Source organism: Triturus cristatus, chromosome 10 (genome assembly GCF_964204655.1).
Source record: "Triturus cristatus chromosome 10, aTriCri1.1, whole genome shotgun sequence".
Classification (NCBI taxonomy): Eukaryota; Metazoa; Chordata; class Amphibia; order Caudata; family Salamandridae; genus Triturus; species Triturus cristatus.
In genome coordinates this window covers 537,027,102-537,039,667 of record NC_140593.1, presented here as the reverse complement: position 1 = coordinate 537,039,667, position 12,566 = coordinate 537,027,102, and the positions used below count along the sequence as shown (strand labels likewise).

Genomic DNA, 12,566 nt, shown 5'->3' with positions numbered 1-12,566 from the left:
ACATGTATGCTGTTTTTTTGTGCACCAGCTGCGGTTTGGCAGCCTCCTAGAATTTGCTATATTATGTTTTTTCTGGATATATATATATATATATATATATATATATAAGTATTTAAATATTTTTTGAGAAAAAAGACTAAACTGTTACAGTTATGTGGAACATGATGTATTTTTTAAACTCTTAAAACCACTGAAATTCCCTAGTTACAGCTAACTGAAGTAAAAATAAGTCTTGCCTGTTCCATGCACAGTGTTTTTTTTAGTAACTTTTTATTGATATGTGCTCAATATTCAGTACAGTTAACGTCTTCGATGCCGATGACGGAACGGTTCCGTCATGCACGCCGGTTGGGCTGTGTTTATGACGGAACCGTTCCGTCATGGCCCCGCCCGCGCTCAGATCTTTCAGCACTGCGCGGGAATCCGCGCAGCGCTGAAGAGGTTAAGGACCAGGTATATTGTTTTGCCATCTCTTTTCCTTCTTTTAAAACCAATAGTACACAGTCATGTACCATAGCAATTACGGAATGTAGTGACAAATTACACCTTACATTAAAACTCACTATAAATCCCTAGAAGTCTGCCAGGCCCCCCATATCTTCTTCCATTTCCTCGGGCACCCACTGCTCTTATATACCGTGTATTCTGCCTGCCAGCACCAATCTAGATCACCATGCACAATGTTGTCATAAATGTCATATCAGGTGTCGTCAGTGATGTTATCAAAGAGGCTATTTGATATGTCATGAGTGATGTAATGTGTGAGATCATATACAGTGCATGGCGAGGCCGCAAGTTATAGTTACTTCAGTTAACTAGAAGTGGTAAAATTCAGTTGTAATTTTTTTTTTTAAGTTACATTTTGAATTACTTTTCGACATTTTCACCGGACTGTCAAGTTATAAAACCACTTTAACCTGTGTTTTTTCAGCGAATACGTACATATAAAAAAGGACGCGGGGAACTCACTCTGAGTATGTCCGAAGATTAGGTAGAGAGCAGCTCCAATATATAGAGCACCCTAAAACACCACAAACCCTCTGAATCTTTTCCCCTCAAATGTCTGATTTTCTAGCAGTTTTCAAGCCTATGAATAGCACAGTGCCTTCCACTATATATCCACAGCCTTGCTTACTCAGTCCACTGGTTTAGTTACAAATTCAGTTTATTACTCCACGCTCACAAACAGGTCAACAGGCCTTGATCACATGTTATGACCTCTAAAGTCATGAATGGTGTAATATGGGGGGTCATAAGCAGAGCATGATGGAGCTCAACTTCTAGTTAGCTCAATAAATAATAACTGGTGAATTTTGGTGTTTTGGTTATTATGCATTTGTTTAAGTGTTATTTCAGCAACTAACTATAACATCACTTTCAGTGAAAATACATGTATCATAGCATTGCAAATAAATGTGGCACAATAACAGATTATTTAGACACAACTATGCTAATAAACACACATTCACGCATGTATTACTACACTGCAAAGGACAAATTTGAGTTTATTACCACAGAACAGCAAAATTGACATGGAAAAAGCACATTTCTGCCACACAGATTGCATGTAGCAATGACTTTTACACAACTCGCATATTAGGGAGTTCTCTTCAATGTGGTTTTACTATACTTCACCAATTTAACCACTTGCATCCTATTTTTTTGTTAAATATCTTTTGTTAAAGCAAGTACACATGACACAATGCCATGGCATAAACCATATATGCTGATGCGCCGAGTATAATATGCATTTGGGGGAGGAGCAGAGCATCATCTCTTACGCAAGCCTTCGCCCCTTGCGCGTCATTGCCCCTCCCCACACTTGGCAGTTAAAGGGGTCCAACAAATGGAATTTGCTAATAGGTTTGGCACAATGTGATGAAGCTGCACAATATTTTGCAGAATCTTGAAAGGATTTTATTTCTATTGGTATGTCACATTTTGTACCAATCCATTTAGGGGGAACAAACTTAAAGGGCCAGGAAAACTAATATTTTGATTTGCTTAACATTTGTAATATGGACCAGCATTGCCATCTCTGGTTATGTGACAATTCTAAACCACTTGGCCTTGGGGCTTGTGGTTTATGTTGTCACCAGAACCCCTACTTGGCAGTATTGGATCATATCATATTATACAGTTACCAGTTATGTATTTTATATACAACGTGTTTATAATGTATATATTACATGTTTATTTGGGGCACTTAGTTTGAAAGTTGTTTTCTTTAAAGTGAAGCTGCCATGGGTCACTGATTGGAATTTGAATGTTTAGATTTTGTTGACCTTTCATGAAAAAATTCTTGATAACTCAATGGACTGTTCTAAGGGCCAGTGGATATATGCGATTTTGGCTAAAGCATTTACCGCATAATTAAGGAATTGGCGGAGTTGTCAGATAATTTGCCAATTTCACCAAAAATGTTGTTTCTAGCGGTTTCTGATAGATGAAAATAATACTCTCAGAGAAGGTGCTGCATAATTTAGCCAACCTTGCTGCATAATTGTGTTCTCAGTGCTGCATAATCTGTGTAACCCTGACAGTGGTAAAGATCTTCAGTGTGTTTTGGGGCTGCCATTACTCTGAAATAGTGGGTTTAAACTACTTCATTGTGTTAACTAAAAGCACCCAAACATGTAAAAGAGAGAGAGAGAGAGTAAGAGGAAGTGGGAGGGGAGTGGAGGGTGTGTGTGAGAGAGAGAGAGAGAGAGAGAGAGAGTGTGTGTGTCAGAAACATTGACGTGTATATTTACATGTTTAATTAAAGTTAGAGCCCAAACGAAACTTGAAAAAACATTAACGATTTCAAAACATGAACTCCCAGATCTACTTCATTAATCTGAAAGTACCCCTATGCTTGCTTACTTACTAGCACAATGCATTAAAATGAATAAAGTAGAAATGCTGAGTACAGTTGCTCCCTTTTGGGCCGAATAGAAACTCCTAGAGGTGTTTGGTCATGCTCTGTGCGCGCTGGATAGGATTTGTTTTCTTTGAAATGTGGTAAGGTGTCGTCCCCATATGTGTTTAATGAAGGTAGTGACTTGTGGCCATTAGTTTGGTTATCCTCCCCTTAGAGCTGCTGAAGTTACTGTGTGTCTCTCAAAGTTAATATTTAAAGTAAAAGTTAGAAAAGGAAATGTTCAACTTTCAAACTACACCAAGTAAACACGCTCTGTGTTTTATGGTCTGTTTTCTGTTTCTGCTCGGGCCAGTAAGAGCTCCTTTACTAACTTTTCAACAGAAATCCTGGAAATATTACATTTTCCAACACTTTGGGTTGCTTTTTTTGTGCTTTTAGAAAGGGTCATAATCCTCTATTTATTCAGGTGGGCTGCACGGTTTTAAATTGCACAACCATGCGATTTTTGCAAAGAATGTTTTTTTCTTTTCTAAAACCGGCAAAAAGTTGAAGGCTTTGGTTTTCGTAGTGTTTTGCTACGCTCTAGAATGTCTGCTGATGTCTGTTTTTCCCTGTTTTATTCTTAGGGAATTGAGAATGGCCTTTCAACGATGCTAGGGGTACAATGGGCAGTGCCACACTCCGTTACTTCTGCTACGGATGTCTCTTCACATCGATGACATGGACTGTCCTTCTGTTCATCTACTTTAACTTCAGTGAGGAGAGCCAGGCTGCCAAGCATGTGCCCGTCAAGGGGCTCGAGCCCTACAAGCCCTTCCCCAGAAAAATTTACCCGCGTTTCACCCGTGGCCCCATTCAGATATTGGACCACCAGAGAAAGACTCCGGTGCAGGATCCACTTGGAAACCATGTAGGCGATCCCATGGAAGGAACAATTGAGATCTTTCCAGAAATGGGTAAGTGTTGCTGCTACTTTACATGCATGCATGGTTCAATCATATGTAATAATCATCTCCTGTTAGGTATTTGAAAATGAAGGTAGAGGAGACTTCTGTACAGTTACTGTAATAATCAGAAAATTGACCATTTTAAGAACATCAAGAAAAAGACTGTAGGAGAGAGAAGTGGAAATAAATGTAATGGTGGTTAATTGGAAGTGATGAGAATTGAATGAGTGTCAAGAGTCATAACCTAGAAGGACAGTTTTGTTTCCTGCAGTTTTGCATAGTACGTACTTCGGTCAGGAGTAATCGAGTGCTTGAGGATAGAACCAGTTTACAGTACACATATTTTTTTCTTATGCCCAGAGAGAATAGGCCATTTGCCCAGCATCATTAAATGTTGAGCTGAGGCCTGCATTTGAACTTGCTTTCCCATTTTCCCTATTCCACTGTTGACAGTTCTAGCTGCCAGCTCTAGTGGCTGCATTGTTGGCTGTGGATTTAGGTGGTCAGATTTCTCATGTCAGCTTTTACTGTTAGCCAAAATATTTGACCTTGGGCAAACCACTCTCTATTTTTTCCTCTGTCTGCCGAAACTCCAAGCGCTTAAAACAGTAGAAGCATATTTACTTAGATATCAATTAAATTATATATATATTGTTTTTAAAGTTAAAAGGCTGGAACCAAAAAGTATTGAAAAAGTGAATTATAAAATGTAGGATAATGAAACATTTCATACGCAAATGCAAGCTTAATATGTCCCTAAATTGTGTTTTTCTAGTGGGTGAAAGCAGTTTGTTACATGATGTGTTATGACAGTGCAAGTTAGCTAATTAAGTTATGCTAGAATGTTAAACGGTTGTGCGTTTTTATGTATGTGTTGGGTTTGGTTGTGTGTGTTTAGTGTTCTTCTTGAAATATAATTTTGTAAGTTTTGTATTGTTTTTTGTTTGTAGTTCGTGTGTAATATTTGTCTTCTTTGTATCTTAATATTTTTTTGGGGGGGCATTTGTGCTTTGATTGCTTTCTTTATAATCTGTTTGTGTATGTGTAAGAGGTGTACAGTAGTACACCTTGGTAAACAGGAGCCTTCATTCTGCCTTCCTCCTAGGTGTTCTGTAAGTCCCAGCGGTGGTTGGCCTCCAGAGCACATTTGTTTAAATGGAACACGAGAAAATATGGTGTCTCCTGAGGATCATGTGCATCCTCCAACCATAGTGTGGATATTATGTTATGTGTATATGTAAAGCGCAAGGATATCCTAGATCTGAGCAGGTGCGTGTGTGCACCTTGCCCAGTCTGTGTTAGGTTAGTTAATTGAAAAGCCAGGTCTTCAGAATCTTGTGGAATTCAAGAAGAGCGGATGAGGCTCTGATGTTGAGAGGAAGGTTGTTCCTCTAAAGAGGTCAAAGATATGAGTGACATGAAGCAGGAGGTGATGTGAGGAGACAACACCTGCATAGTATACGATTTTTGCAAATGGAACCACCAAGCACAATGATGGAAGGGGAGGAACACAGGTCAGGCACAAACACTAGCAAACAGTGCAACACCGGTCAGGCACAAACACTAGCAAACAGTGCAACACCGGTCAGGCACAAAAACTAGCAAACAGTGCAACACAGGTCAGGCCCAAACACTAGCAAACAGTGCAACACAGGTCAGGCACAAACACTAGCAAACAGTGCAACACCGGTCAGGCACAAACACTAGCAAACAGTGCAACACAGGTCAGGCACAAACACTAGCAAACAGTGCAGATATTTACAAAGCAATCTATTGCCTTCAGTGCTCCAAGGATTCCCTCGCAGGAGTACACTCGTTGTTCCTCTGCTTTTGGTCTTACTAGTGTGGGATCCTTTTGTGAGGTGTGATGCGCAGAATTGAGGGTCCGGACGGGAAGGCGGCTTGGGCAGCAAGGTTAATAGGTAAATTAAAAAAACAAGTCTGAGATTAATGATTGGGATGCAAGATGACGGTAATGTCGGCAAAGGTCAAAGCAAGATTTCTAGTTTCACTCACGCATGTTGGGTAAATGTTGTCTCATGCTGAGGAGTCAATACCATTGAGATATGAGCCCCTCCTACCCCCAAAATCCAGAAGGGATGTGATGACCGGGTCTGGATTCCTAACCATCTTGTGGGTTGAGGAATGTGGGTGATTGCAATGTAAAGCAGACCGCTCCAGGCCTTCGGGTGAGGTGAAGAACTGTTTTAGTGAGCCTTTTCACAGCAGTGGTAGTACGCTAGCTGTTCACAAGGGACTTAGTGTGCGGGATGCACACTGAGAGTCCACTCTTGAAGTATCACTGAAGTGGGTAAATTACTTGTGGTTGGTATCGTATGGGTCTCAAACATTCAGTGTTAGCAACAACTCCAACTTCTCTGCCTTTTTCTGGCTGTCAATGCAAATCCCGCAGTTTAGGGCTTTACTGTCATTCTGTCCTCCGGTGTGACTGGCAGCGATCCAACCAATCCCTTGGGGCACTTGCAGATCAATGCAAAGGGACTGTGCACCACACTATTGCTCCCTCCTCTGGTTTCCATGAAATTGTTCTAATGCCAAGGTGGTGGGAGACATAAGATTCCTCGCCTAAAAATTTGAAAGTTATCCCCGCTATGAGGAAGTTCAAATATTCCCATGCCTGCAATTTTGTAAATTAAGAATTCATTAACAAAAAGTATAAGTTAACATCTACATGAGATGAAGGTGGAATCCTTCTATTCCACACATTCTGTCAATAAAAATCACTTTTGGGATTAGAAAGAAGATTATCCTTTACAAATGTAACACTTTTGTGTCTGATAGTATTAAGTTACAATACAATCAAAAATAAATCTGAACTGTACTTCATTTTCTTAACTGCTTTCTTTCTCCCTTTTATTATGTCCCACCACTCAATGTGTTTTTCTGTGCCTTTCCCAGAGATTCTCTAAATCTCACAGGGTTCTCAAACTGGTTGATTGTGGGCTACTGGTAGCTCACCAACAACCTGCCAGTAGATCGCGGCCAATGCCCACATTTGTACCCTGTCATTATGTTTATTTTTAGGCCTTGTTGACCTCTTATCTGTTCTTGCCCGTCGCCACACAAACCAACTGCCCTCATTTACTATTAAGCTTAGCTGGGGAGAGGTGGGGCGAAGAAAGTGATGTTGGTCGGCTTGAGCAGTGTTAGGCTGCCCACAAGGAACCGCAACACCTGCCTTCTACTGCCTGGCACCGTGCTTTGATCCTGCATGACTTCTGTGGCAGGAGCAGCAGCCTTGGAGGCATGTTTTCTCTACAAACTGCTTTTATTTTTAAATAAAGTACATTGCAAGTTGTTACAGGCTAAAAAATTGTTTCAAAAGCAGGCAGGATAAAGCTATGTGAGAAAATACTACTCCGAGGCTGTAATTAAAGCCTTTCGAGTAACAACACACGTAACATGGGGTGTAACCATGTGAGGTTACAAAAGGAGACAAGGCGGTACTAAGGATGGACTACTAAGCCTATTGACCAATGAACAGCCACAGTTTAAAGTGGACAATGACACAAGCGTATGAAAAATATGGGCGGAGCTTCAAGTCCCTACCTGAATACAGCATGCCTCGCAGAGCAGCGCATGTGCTGCCCAGGCTCGACCTAAAAAGTACCTCGCCACTGCTATATATTTCTGTGGCCAATGAACTGAGACATGAACCAAGCTTAGGTGTATGACCCCCTTGCGAAAATATTGCAAATAGTGACACAAAAGTCATACAAAAATGGTATCTTTTAAAAAGTCACAATTTTTTTTCCTCCAACACACAGCAGCATTTTATCAAAGAATCAAATTACATCACTGCATTGAGAGCTGTTTTTAGAGTCATGAACTCCCACCGTCCCTTATGACAATGCTACATTAATGAAGTAAGAGGCAAGTTGTGTATCATACATGCGGCATAGCTTATTACTACATTGAGCAACTTTATAGTCTGGAGATTTTTGTACAGTGCACACCCTGAACTCAAGCATTTCGATGGTACAGTAATGTGTGATAATAAAGAAAAAGAAGGCATGATGTGATAAAATCATTGTATTGTAGCATTTATATAGCGCTTATTACCACGTTGTGTGGCTCTGAAGCACATGCCTACATGGTCAGCAATCTATGCCATTTAGGGTGTGTGGTTGGAATGGTGGTGTCATTGTTTTGTGATGTTATGTGGGAAGGGTTTCCGTGTCATGCGTGATATCCACCGAGGTGCGTTTACCGTGGTATGGAACATAGTGTGGTGGATGACGAGTTATGAGAGACTGACTTGCAGTTTATGGTTTTCAGTATGCTGGTAGCTTTGCACAGTACTGCAGGCCCCTTTAATTTCTTATGATTGTAGTCTACTCAGCTGGTGACTGCAGAGGTCAGAATCACACAATTTGTTGAAGCGGGAAGCCGGGACAAATGCCAGGTTTTCTGGTTTCATGTTGTGCATTGCATACACTTAATGAGTAGCTCTTTCTCTGTAGAGGCTCTTTAATCTATGAAGCTGGGCATGGGTGGACTCTGGGAACAATTCACGAGTTGTTCGGGCTTTGGTACTCACAGTGATTTTTACTGATCAGAGTAGCTGTCACTACAGAAAGGTTGGAGACCCCTGCTGCATATATTATGTCCTATCTCTCTTACTATTTCTGTCCGAGTGTCTCTGGTTTCTATTTTAGAAGCAGAAGACTCTCATTTTCTGAAGTCTCTGCTGACTATGCTGATGTTTTGTGCCTGTGAGATGGATAAAAACATAGAAGCAGACTGTCCGATTCTTTTCTGCAACTGCTGCCTGTGCTCTGTGACAGCCACATCTCACAGGTCTGGAGGAGGGAGTCTGTCTCTGAAGCTTGCTGCCTCTTACTTTGTCTGCTTCACACTACCCTTCGTTCCCCTTCAGATTCCCGGCCATTTATTACATTTCCAGTTTTCCCTTTGGGCCTCTCTGCGTTTGGCAACACTAGGGCCCACTGGAAACTGGGCTGACTGAGCAGCCAGCCATAGGCCTGATCAGCTGCAGCAAGGCTCCCTTCCTGGCTAGATAGTGATGGGCAATGAAAGGAGCGATGAAGGAGTAGATCATGAAAGGAGATGGCTTTGTGTGACATTAGGATGCTGACAGAATGGTCGTATGCTTAATACTGGGTGCTTAAAAGCCATCTCCAACTGGACACTGATCACAACCGAAGACACCACCTCGAACATGAATGGCATCCACTCGGGGGGCCCCCACCGACCTCTGCCCTCCTCACATCTACCACAGAGCCGGAGCAGCCATCGCACCCGAAATACAACGGACCATCAACAACACCTTCAAAACGGGCACCTTCCCAGGCGACTGGAAGTGCGCAGAAGTCTGACCCCTACTCAAGAAACCCACTGCTGACCCCACCAACCTTAAGAACTACCGACCCATCTCGCTCCTCCCCTTCGCAGCCAAAGTTGCAGAGAAAACGGTCAACAGAGAACTAACACAATTCATCGAAGATAACGCCATCCTCGACCCATCCCAATCCGAGACCGCCCTACTCGCCACCACAGACGACATCCGCACCCTCCTGGACCAAGACCACTCCGCAGCCCTCATCCTACTCGACCTATCAGCGGCCTTTGACACCGTCTCTCACTGCACACTAGTCGCCAGACTGCACGACGCCGGCATACAAGGAACAGACCTGGACTGGATCCGATCGTTCCTCAGCAGAAGAAGCCAGAGAATCCGACTACCACCCTTCCTCTCCGACCCTACGGAAATCACCTGCGGAGTCCCACAGGCGTTATCACTGAGCCCGACCCTCTTCAACATCTACGTAGCCCCCCTCGCAGCCATCGTCTGACAACACGGCCTCAACATCGTATCCTACGCCGACGATACCCAGCTCATCCTCTCTCTCACCCGAGACTCCACTACAGCCAAACTCAATTTCCAGAAAGGAATGCAAGATGTAGCAGTCTGGATGACCAACAACTGCCTTAAACTCAACACCGAGAAGACAGAAGTCCTCGTCCTTGGAACCACCCCGTCAGCATGGGACAACACCTGGTGGCCGACCGCCCTTGGATGCACGCCTACCCCCTCAGACCTCGCAAGGAACCTCTGCATCATACTCGACTCATCACTCACCATGAACCGACCAGTCAACGCTGTCGCATCCAGCTGCTTCAACACCCTTTGCATACTTCGCAAGACCTTCAAATGGATCCCCCCTGAGTCAAGGAAGACAGTCACCCACGCACTCATCACCAGTAGATTAGACTATTAGACTCTATGCCGGCATCAACAAATCCCTACTCCGCATACTCCAGACTATACAGAACACGGCTGCCAGACTCTTCCTCGGTATCCCCCGGCACAAACACATCAGCCAACACCTGCAAAAGCTCCACTGGCTCCCCATGGAGAAAGAGTCACCTTCAAAATCCTCACTCACGCCTTCAAATGCCTACACAACGGACCCAAATACCTCCACGACAGAATCAACTTCTACGTACCCAAAAGAAACCTCCGATCTTCCAACCTCGCACTGGCCAAAACCCCGCGCATCCACAGAGCCAGAGCAGGCGGAAGATCCTTCTCTCACATTGCAGCCAAGACCTGGAACGAGCTACCGGCAGACATCAGACGCGCTCCCTCCCTGGACCTTCAGGAAGACCCTCGAGACCTCGCTCTTGGGCTAAACGGACCTGCTGACCCCCTCCCCCAGCGCCTTGAGACCCTCACGGGTGAGTAGCACGCTTACAATCCCCTGATTGATTGAAAAACTATTACATGCTCTAATATCTTTATCTTATGTTTTGCCTCATGGTTCTAAACTGCAGCCATCATGATGATAGAATGTGTCCGCTGGGAGTGGAACTGCGTACGAGTCTGCCCTGAGATGTGCTGGTCTCTGACTTTGTCCATGTATATCCCCAATCTGCCTCTTCGCTTACTGCCTCCAACTTTGGCACAAGGGAACATCCTTTAATTATGGCAACACATTAATCTTTATATTCTTGGCAGGTCAGGTGGAGTGGACAAGAAAGGTTCTTAGGAGGAAATGATGAGATGAAGAAAAGACTGGTCTTGAGTACTTTCCTGAGGTCAAGAGTGAAGGGTCCAGTCGTGGGTTGAGGAGGAGATTGTTCCACGCAATGGTTGTAAAGTAGAAAAAACTTGCTTTCTTATTCTAGTATTCGAGGCTCGTGGGGTCGATATTAACATCAGGTTTAAGCTGTAAGGGTTGTGTGTACCATCACAGAAGGTTTGTTTTCTAATAATCTAGTCCACTAGTTTTGACTGACCTTGTAAACTTGGCATAGAGACTTAAATTGGATTAAAAACCAATCTGTCGATAGGATAACCACTGCCTGGTGGTTGTTTTTGCATCCTTTGAACGTGCATCTCTCATTGAAAATGTCTCACTTTAATACATTTCTCTTTTCTAGGCATGATTTTTAATGAACACGACCAGGAGGTGAGAGATTTGGGCTATCAGAAGCATGCCTTCAATATGCTTATCAGTAACCGGTTGGGCTATCATAGAGATGTGCCAGACACCAGGGACCCAAAGTATGTCCTTCATTTCATCTGTTGAAGTTAGTTTCTCTTGCATTGTTTGTTTTGTTTGTTATTTACTGTGATAGTATGATGTTCTTCTAAATTCATTCCCATCTTCGGTCCCTCAACATGGTTGTTGTTTGTGATGCAAATGTCCAAACCCTTGACAGCTTGCATGAAGGGTATCGTCAAATAATTAAATCTGCTTTTTGCCACATATCAAGAGCGCAGTAACTGTTTTATAGTCCAAAATAATTAAAAAATTAATTAAGGGAGACATTAATTACATTCAAATAGCATTTCCACTTTTTAGCTTGTATATTAATATTGACTTTATTATTCTCCTACCCTTTTTACATGGAATAGTGGTATCTAGCACAAGTAGGTTGAATGTATTGTTATTTATATGCAGAGTCCAATTTCAAGCCTTCAGGTATTGCATACATCATTCAGGTATTACATGCATCATATTTTAAACCTACTTTCAAAGAGTAAATTATGATACTTGTGTGTGGGACCAAGTAGGGCAAACCAATATTCTTGGGTGCAAAGTTTCCTCCTTGTGATTGAGTGCTATGCTCATTTATTTGAGATCTCTCCTAAGAAGGTCTATGAATTACATCTAAAACATGTATTTGAAAGTTCACTATTCTGTGCTTTATTCTTGTTAGTTTTCAATAATTTATTGTTATGTAACATAGCTAATAAAAGTTGTAATCTTGTAAATATTCCTTGTGATTCATAACTTTAAACATTGCCATAATATTTTATTTCTTTCAATATGCGCATTAGCAATTTAATCAAACTTGCGTATTAATTCAGTACCACGTTATTTGTATCAACTACATACTACTCAACTTCATAATGCTTCAGTTCCTTCTTCAGGAGTTAACCTGTGTTAATGTTCAGTTTTCCATAATAAGTGAGGTATCTCTTACAAAAGTGTCCTGAAATCATGTGTGGCTCAGTTAGCCCAGGACTGAGATTCATTTAAACTTTCTCAATATTTAGAGTGAATTTGGCAAGGATAACAATACAGTTGATGTTATTTAGCAAAATACTTTCAAGTAACCATGTGTGTAATTTTTGTAACTTAGGGGCTCATTATGATGGCGGGCGGACATCAGTCCGCCCGCCCGCCATCTTTGTGGTGTTGGGACCGCCCGCCAGACGTGCGGCGGTCCCACCACACATTAGGATGCGCCTGCCATACTGG

General features: G+C 42.4%; 1 protein-coding gene across 1 annotated transcript in view; it reads left to right on the top strand.

Moving 5' to 3' along the window:
- Window positions 1-12,566, top strand: part of GALNT11 (polypeptide N-acetylgalactosaminyltransferase 11) — a 319,722-nt gene that overhangs the window by 128,952 nt on the left and 178,204 nt on the right. The window contains exons 2-3 of the mRNA XM_085632014.1: window positions 3,490-3,819; window positions 11,239-11,362. Of these exons, the coding sequence (XP_085488140.1) occupies window positions 3,528-3,819; window positions 11,239-11,362 (416 nt within the window). The 5' untranslated portion in view covers window positions 3,490-3,527. The remainder of the gene's footprint in view (window positions 1-3,489; window positions 3,820-11,238; window positions 11,363-12,566) is intronic.